Below are 8,357 nucleotides of genomic sequence, written 5' to 3' on the forward strand. Positions count from 1 at the left end.
TTTAGTATTCATGAGGCCGTAGAGTAGACAATTTATGAAATAGTAGTTGGGGTGGCAATATCGACGCGTGGCCCATTACGTGGGTGTCCGACTTAGAATCATTGGCGCCAACAACCAGAAGAACGAAAAAGAACCAGTCTTCAGGTATCCTAAATGTAGGTATAGGATTACTAACGAAGTTGACTACGAATAGTCTTATCTAGGGTAAATGAGCGTGTATATATAATGCTAGTGGCTCTAGATGGCTCAGTGGCTCACCGGTGAGCCATACCAGTTCACGGGTCCATTTTTAGTGCTTCAACAAGGCTAATCCAGTCACGTGATCATTTTACCAATCCCCTAACGTCGCTGGCTTGCATAACGGCCATGTTCGTAACACTCAAGCCCCTCACTCGCATTCGTAAACATACAAGACAGACCCATCTTCATAGATCCAAATCTCCACAAGATAACACCGGCGGTCCTTGATTGCCCCATCTTTGTTATCACTCTGTTTGGCGATTCCCATGGCTTGGTGGGAATAATATTTGGGAATGACTCTGAGGAGCGAATCGGCGATTTGATGCCAAGAGGGTCGATTTTTGGCGCGTTTTCACCCACAATTCCATCTCTTGCCATGAATAGTTGTAAAATCGCATCAATTGCATCGAATCACTCACCGACCTCGCCGTCGCCTCATAAAATGATTTGTATAGCCTTTTTTTGGTGTTTTGATAACTCCTCCTCTTTCACGTGCTAAAATGACTGACATTACGCAATGGACTGCGCCAGTTGGGTGCGTTGAGCATTATCGAGGCATTCTTGAGCGCCACGTTAATGCGCAACCGCCTCATTGGTGTCAGGAACCTGCTGTCGGAGAGGTCTTTGATAATAGAAAGGATGCGGAGGTTCGCTTGCAATTATGGGCGCTCATCGCAGGGTTTGATGTTGTTTGTAAAGGCGGTGGATCCTCCAAGGTTCCAGGAGGCCTTTATCGGTGTATACACCACGGTAAGGAGTCGAGGAATGACCATGGGCTCGAGGATCGAGTGACGCGTAATCCTAAGGGCAAAATCACCTCATTGCGTAAGCGTGAGAGCACTAAAGTGTACCCAACTAACTGCGATTGGCGCGTTAACCTTGCATTCATCATGATCGATAAAAAGGATGAGTCTCAGGGACGACAATGGACCTTTACGAAGGTCTCACTCACTCACACAGGTCATCCCTTGACCGCCAACCCTTTTGCCGCCTATCTAAATCACCGTAAAAGGCTTGCGGAGTGGAAGGACTTGATTGCAAAGGCCACAGCTCATCGTAGAGCCAAAGTCGTGTATTCCAGCTCAAGGAGGATCATAGAGAGTGAGGAATTCGCCCTCCACCTGTCCGTTAAGGAGTATTACAACACAATGCGTAAAAAGCCTGTGGACAAGGATAATGATAAATCAATCATTGGTCTCGTTCATGAGATTCAAGAGAGTAATTGGCACTGCGAATTTAGGAGTGAGGTTTATGAGGATGAGGAGGGTAAGGTCGTCGGCAGAAAACTCATTCAAGTGTGGTTTACGCACCCAAAATTAATGTCCTATACAAAGAGGTTTGTTAGCGACTTCATCATTTACATTGACGGCACCTTCAACACCAATAAATTAAAGATGCCACTCCTCATCGCTGTCGGTCAATTAAACAGTGGTAAAACCTTCCCTGTGGCCTTTTCCTGGTGTCCTGAAGAGGATGAGGCGTCATACACCTTTTTTTTGGCAGTGCCTCAAGGATTACTGTTTTGACGCACCAGGAGAACCTTCCTGCGCTCCTCCACGAGTCCTCATGAGTGACCAAAACGCAGGCATTGCGGTATCAGCCCGGAAGCTTTTTCCGGATATAAAGCACCAGTTTTGTGACTGGCACGCTGTTCAGGCAATGGAGAAAAAGATGAGGGAGTTTGGTACACCGACACTGGAGATTCGAACGATTCATCAGCCGAGGGCCTGGGATTATATCATGTCAGCAACAGAAGAGGCTTTAGAGGATAATCGACGACGATTTGGTGACGGCGTTAGCACTCAATTCATGCGTTACTTACAAGAGACTTGGATTCCAAAGGAGCACCGAGTAATCCGCCTTTACACTGTTAAAAACGCCAACCTTGGATCCACGTCAAGCCAGCGAAGTGAGTCCTATCATGACAGTGTTAGAGAGTTAACCAACGGCCAATTATCACTGGAAGAGTCAGTAAAAAGGCTCATCATTAAGATCAATTCAGTAATTAAAGACATTGACCAGGACGAGGCCTCATTATCCGCCAGTTACTCGCGACTCACCCAAGGTCCTGCCTTCTTACAAATAAGGTTACAGGTGTCGAATTACGCGATTTCACGCCTAGAAAGAGAGTGGAATACATTGGATACAATATTAAGAGGAGGAGGAGACCTTAATACACTAGAAATTGGCGTCTGTGAGTGTGAGATCCTCCTGCGGTTTGGCATTGCCTGTCGACACTGGTTAAAGAGGGCTTATTTACAAGGTTCCGCCATTCCAAAGACCCTTATTCATCCTCGTTGGTGGCTAGGTGGAGGCCCCATTTACTCATCTAATTGGGTGCCTTTTTATCCAATGACTGATGCTCAATTAATGCCGCCGCCGCCGCTGTTAGCACCAGTGACGATGATTCACCAGGAGACGGTGAATCAACTGGCAGAGATCCGAGGTCTCCTTAATCCGCAGGAAGCTCATCAATTGGCGGTGGACGCCGCAAACGCAGAGCGTCAAATTGCTCATTTTGAGACTCTCCAGCTACAAAGCCTTTTACGCGCGGCGCAACGACGTTATCAAATGCAACAGGCACCACTCGACGCGCCAGACCCTCGCCGACAGGGTTATTTAGTAAAGCGCAGTACTCACGGACCTACAAATCAACGCGCATTACTTGCTAATGAGGTTGACGAGCGACAACGCCGCCAAAATCGATCAATACAGCTACAACAGGAGCGTCATGAGGCATCGCAGTTAATTAATCAAGAGATGGAGCAGTCATTAGATCGCGCGGCGACAGAGCAACAACCATTTAATAAAGAGGAGGATACTATAGAGTTTGTTAGGCGCGCGCCTCTTCAGGACATCCCTATGAGCCCTAGGGTCATTTCTACAACTCCTCCTCCACCTGAGGTCATCCCTACGAGTCCTCCTCCACCAGAAACCTTGGATTTAGTAATCCGTGATCACCCCTGAGAGGCCTCGGCTGCGGCGCGAGCCCTCGCCAGAGGGTTCTCCGCTGCAGATTACACCAAATGAGCCTCCGGCGTCAACTGCGCCAGCAGCACTTGGCAGAGCAAAGAGACGGAGGAACCACACTGCTAAATTTAACCAGGGTCGACAACAGGGGTTCATTCCTGAGTCCCAGGAGCGACAGTGAAATGGAGCGGAAGAACCTTAATCCGGAGGCCCTGGAGTGGCATCAACGCCAGGTTTGACGCCGACGAGGTCTCACGATGACAGTGTGGTTGATAAATAGATGAATAATGGCAGGATATGCAAAATGGGTCAATTTCACGGCCAAATTAGGCCTAGTTTACATTACTTGGCATTCGCTCGCAAACTCATTCGCTCCGCCCGTTCGCTCCTCAGAGTCATTCCCTAATATTTTGCAGCTGCACTTGTGACTTTGAGAAATTCCTCATCGCTGCTAGATTCATTGAGGGTACCAACGGCGCTGTGCAAATACTCCTCTGGCTTATAGTCTCTCTTGAAGGCTTTTTTGAATTTGAAAGCAGCCACCATTGTCGTGAGCACCAACTAAGACTTGGGGCGGACTTATAGAGGCTTGGTGGTGGATAACGGCTCGTTGGGAATTAACAGGTGGGCAACAAGTAAAGATATCTATTTTCCCTTCCTCACCAGCGAAGTCAAGTGTGGCAAACAAGGACTTGACTTGGCCGATCGACTAAACACGCACAGCATGACTATTGCGCTCCGAGGCATCGTGGACCTTTATCGGAAAGCGAACCGTTCATCAGAAGTGCATAGGAGGGCCCTTGGGTTTTCGATCTCCCACGACGACAACAGTGCACGCATATATGCCCATTACCCCGAACTTGATGGCGACAACACGACTTACTGGTGCGATAGAATCAAGGAGCTCAATTTCGGGGATGGCAAAGGGAAAGAAAAGTGGAAATGTCACCAATTTACACTTAATGTCTGTCAGTATTTCGCACTACCGTTGCTCGAGCGGCTCAAGACTGTTATTGATCAGCTCCCGGACCCGGATGATACCCAGGCACTCGAAGCAATTGCCACTCTTGATGACATCAGTTTCCTGAGTTCGCAGGATGATACTAGCGCCCCTGAATTCCAGGATGAAAGCTTCAGAAAGCCACGTAGAGCTGGAGGGTTGAATCCAGAGTTACGGACTATGATTCAAAATCTACAACGGCAGTTGGAACAACAGAGGCAAGACACGGAGCATCAAAGGAAAGATGCCGAGCAGCAAAGAGCAATACTAATGGCACAACTGGAGCGACAGAGGCAAGATACAGAGTATCAAAGGAAAGACGCAGAGCAGCAAAGGGCAGTGTTAATGGCACAACTGGAGCGACAGAGGCAAGAATCGGAGCAGCAGTGGAAAGACGCAGAGCAACAGACGGCACTGCTAATGGCACAACTGGAACGACAGAGGCAAGAGTCCGAGGAGCACAGGAAAGAGGCAGAACAGCAACAAAGAGAGCTCGTACAACTGCTGAAAAGGCAATGATCCACGCCCGAAATTCTCATTCTGAAACTTCAACGACAATCGGGCAATCGAAGGCTTCTGATAATCAACACTGCCATTATTGGCCAAAATCTATTGGGTGCTCTGAACGATTCAGAATCCTCGCAAGATGTGAGGACATTCAAAAACATAATCCTATGTTTGTACAGCTCCATTGCCTTTAATTAACAGCCATCTGTGAAGATGCTTGAGAGGATGATATTCTAGAGACACCTCATCTGGGGCGCTCAGATTACCATTATTCCTAGTTCTCCTAGGTGTTGTTCGCGTTTTTAACATGTTGTGGCCGGCTGCATTTTTGCCTCCTAGATCGATGTGCTCATGATATCTCCTGGAAAGTGGGTTGTGTAAAGTGGGGAAGATGTTAGTGGTGAGTACTTGACCCTAGTCAAGATCACATGGCCATATTTCCCTCAGATCACCTTCATCCCTTATCGGTTCATCGTCATCAGGGTCTTTATTAGTTAACACCGCTTCCAACATGTTTGCAAACATTTCCCGATGAGCAAGCGGCGTCGTTTCCCAATCCCCAGGAAGGAGCCATCCATCGGAGGCGGTGTTGAGCAAGCGTGACAGATCGCATTTCAGTTCGTGCGCGGCCAAAAAACTTTTTGTAGTTTTGCTGATGAATCGCAAGTTCTTCAGGAGCCGGCCTTGCCAATGGACACGTCTGGCCTAGCTCCTCCATTCTCGCCGGAAGTGCGTCGCACTTCCGCAAATTTCGGGGTTCCATTCTTGATGGAAGTGCGTCGCACTTCGGGCAAAGTGCGACGCGATTCCACGTGACTTCGCGTAACCCTAGAGTTTCCTTGGGGTTAGAGCGTGTTTCTGGGAAGTGCGACGCACTTCCATATAAACCCCTTAATTTTGATAAGAACGATAGTTATCACACGTGATCAACCATTTAGCTATATCAGAAACCCATAAGCACACGTCATAGCACGCGTAGGAATTCGTCAAATCCGTTAAGTTGAAGCGTTGCAGGACACATAAACTTGCTAGTTACTCTATGGAGGAGTCAGTAATAGCTCATGATGAGCTTCTCCGCTCACTTGGATTGGTAATTGGTAGTCCAGAGCGCGTCTTGATCTGCACGCATAGTTCTTGTGGCTATGCACTCCAGGTGCATGGCAAGCGAGTGAGCCGCCATTTATGTGAAAAGCATCAGATTCCAAAAGCGTCACGTCGTGGTCTTGATGGTCTTGTCGCGTCCTTGAATCTCCGTGATCCACGACTGGTTGGCCCTCGCCCCAATGACTCGGCACCCCATCCGCATCTCCAGATGTCTCATGGTTACCATTGTCGATTTTGTCACTATCTCACCGCTAGCTCTAAGTCATCCCACCAACACCGTTGTTTTTCAGCCGATTGGAGTCATGCGACCACAAGAGAGCAGGACCGTGACTGCACGGCGGAGGTCCTGCTACAAAGCTGGGTCAGGGAAGGCACTCGCACCTATTGGATTGTTCAGCTTGAGTCCCCTTTACCTCCGCAGTCCGTTTCGGGTCAGATTGGTGATGCTCGCCAGGGTCAAGGGTCTCGGAGAGAACCTTCTCATCTGGAACGGCTGTGCCAGGCGGAACAAGTACGGCTACTGGAGCATCGAGAGGCCACCAGAGACGAGGATTTGCCCGACTTGGCCACCATCAGTCCCTGGATGAGACGCACTCAGTGGCTTGAAACATATCGAAGAGCAGAACGGAGCATGCTGGTGCGGATGACTGCTTTGCCCGATCTCGGCTCGCGAAGAAATGGCCGTGACTTAGGAACATTTAATGGCACTTCACTCAGCGTTTCTGCTGCCGATGAGAGACGAATTAGTATGGTCCTTCAAGCGATCGAAGAGCTTTATGCTCACTGTGAAGAGACAGTTCAACACACCGCCAGACCGATTTTGTGCAAGCTGTACTCTCAATCCCTCCACGGTAGCTCCCAGCGGCCTTTTCGACTGGTGAATCGGCCTGCCAGTCGTTCAAAGTATCTTCGTCCGGTCAAGAAATTGTTCTCCTTTTTGCTTACAATGTACTTGATGGACCAAGAACAGTGCCATTTGGCCTTGAACTTTTATCTGACTCGTACCCAGCGAAGGGCCATTCATCGACTATGGGATGACTCATGTTGGACCTCTCATGCCGAGTCTCCTCAGGACATACCATTATCCCTGTCAGACGAAGATAGTATCGATGAAGAAGATGGGATCTCAGAGGAAGAACTCGAAGACGACCTAGAGGGAGATGAGCCAGAAGAGGAGGAGGTCGATACATCATCAGTCAGTGCGATGAGCGTGGATACCTTACCCTTAAAGGAGGATCTCATTGAACCACATAACTCTTCTCTACTCGATCAAGTTGTAGAATTGGTTCTAGAGCTCAGCGTCTTTTTGGCCATGGAGGAATTCTCAGAGGGTCGACCAGCATCCACTCTCCTGGTGTACTTCAGCGGTATACTCGGAATGTCCCCTGATGGCACTTCTTATCACAAGATCCGAAACTACACATCCAACCTCGCGGCACTAATCTACTATCAGCGATTGATCTTCCTAGAATGGGCATTGCCATATCGTGCCTACCCTTATCTTGGCCGAAGCAGAAGACCTTCTAGAGACCACGTTGCGGTACTCCAGCCAATTCGAGCGAAGTATACCTGCTTTGGGTGTCTGACTCCTTTGCCTGAGTTCATCTCTCTTCTTTCGTTTAGTCGCACCGTGGCGCACACGGATGGACCCAGCTTTCAGTGCTTTTGGAGCGACGACGGGCAGACAATCTCCTATGAGAATCAGTCTCTCCATATGGACCAGTTCCGGTCATTCAGTCACTCTCTCGTCAAACGATGCCGTCAACTATGCACGAAATTGATGTACGACTGGGAACCACCAGTCCAGCTCAGCCAAATTCGGGACAACATGAGTAACGTCCAGCGCGGATATTCTTTCGTTCACCACCCTGCCAATCATTTGTCCGACGTGCATCTTAAACTATTTCAACGAGTATGTACCTCCACTGAGAATGGTCTGATGCGTAATGACCAATGGGTTCTTGCCGCCGTCCGGCGATTCCTTGATGACGTTGACGAGCTGCTTCGCGTGTTTTGCTGTCTTTTCTTGACAACCGGAGGAGATGACGTTCGAGCTGTAGACTTATTCACCCTGGAGTGTACCAACAGCCCTGGTAACCGGCGTGGAATCTACGTTTGGAATGGTCATCTAATTACCTTCACTCGGCATCACAAATCTCGCCACATTGTTGATCGCGACTTTCAGATTATCCGAAAACTACCGGACGCCGTGGCCAGGCTTTTCTTTTACTACCTGGTCTACATTCGTCGAGCAGCGGACATGGTCCGCCGTGAGTGTAAAATGGGTGGTAACAACGGCAATTTTTTGTTCTCCACGGGCTCCCGCGTGTGGACGGCATCGGACCTTACACGAATTCTCCGCCAGTACAGCCAGCTGTTCCTTCAGCAGCCAATGAGCAGCCGACTATATCGACAGGTTGCTATTGCTATTATGGAAAAAAAGGTGCCTGACCTCCTTCAGCCAGTCGATATCCACGGTGATACTAATCCTATCCAAGAGGACCCTATCCAAGAGGACCCTATCCAAGAGGACCCT

At 49.0% G+C, this 8,357-nt stretch overlaps 3 protein-coding genes across 3 annotated transcripts; all 3 read left to right on the forward strand.

Moving 5' to 3' along the window:
* Positions 1-740: 740 nt before the first annotated feature.
* A1O9_13138 (uncharacterized protein) lies at positions 741-1,766 on the forward strand (the record flags this gene model as incomplete). The annotated part of the gene is made up of 1 exon (XM_013397944.1): positions 741-1,766. One exon carries the CDS (start codon positions 741-743, stop codon positions 1,764-1,766), a length of 1,026 nt encoding a protein of 341 aa, XP_013253398.1.
* A 2,168-nt stretch (positions 1,767-3,934) lies between these two features.
* On the forward strand, positions 3,935-4,729 carry A1O9_13139 (uncharacterized protein; the record flags this gene model as incomplete). The annotated part of the gene is made up of 1 exon (XM_013397945.1): positions 3,935-4,729. The coding sequence occupies one exon, from the start codon at positions 3,935-3,937 to the stop codon at positions 4,727-4,729; it is 795 nt and encodes a 264-aa protein (XP_013253399.1).
* Positions 4,730-5,756: 1,027 nt separating this feature from the next.
* Positions 5,757-8,264, forward strand: A1O9_13140 (uncharacterized protein; the record flags this gene model as incomplete). The annotated part of the gene is made up of 1 exon (XM_013397946.1): positions 5,757-8,264. A coding segment is annotated over one exon (2,508 nt), but the record flags the coding sequence as incomplete, so codon positions are not given.
* Between the last annotated feature and the right edge of the window lie 93 nt (positions 8,265-8,357).

Source organism: Exophiala aquamarina (genome assembly GCF_000709125.1).
Source record: "Exophiala aquamarina CBS 119918 chromosome Unknown aczIA-supercont1.84, whole genome shotgun sequence".
NCBI lineage: Eukaryota > Fungi > Ascomycota > Eurotiomycetes > Chaetothyriales > Herpotrichiellaceae > Exophiala > Exophiala aquamarina.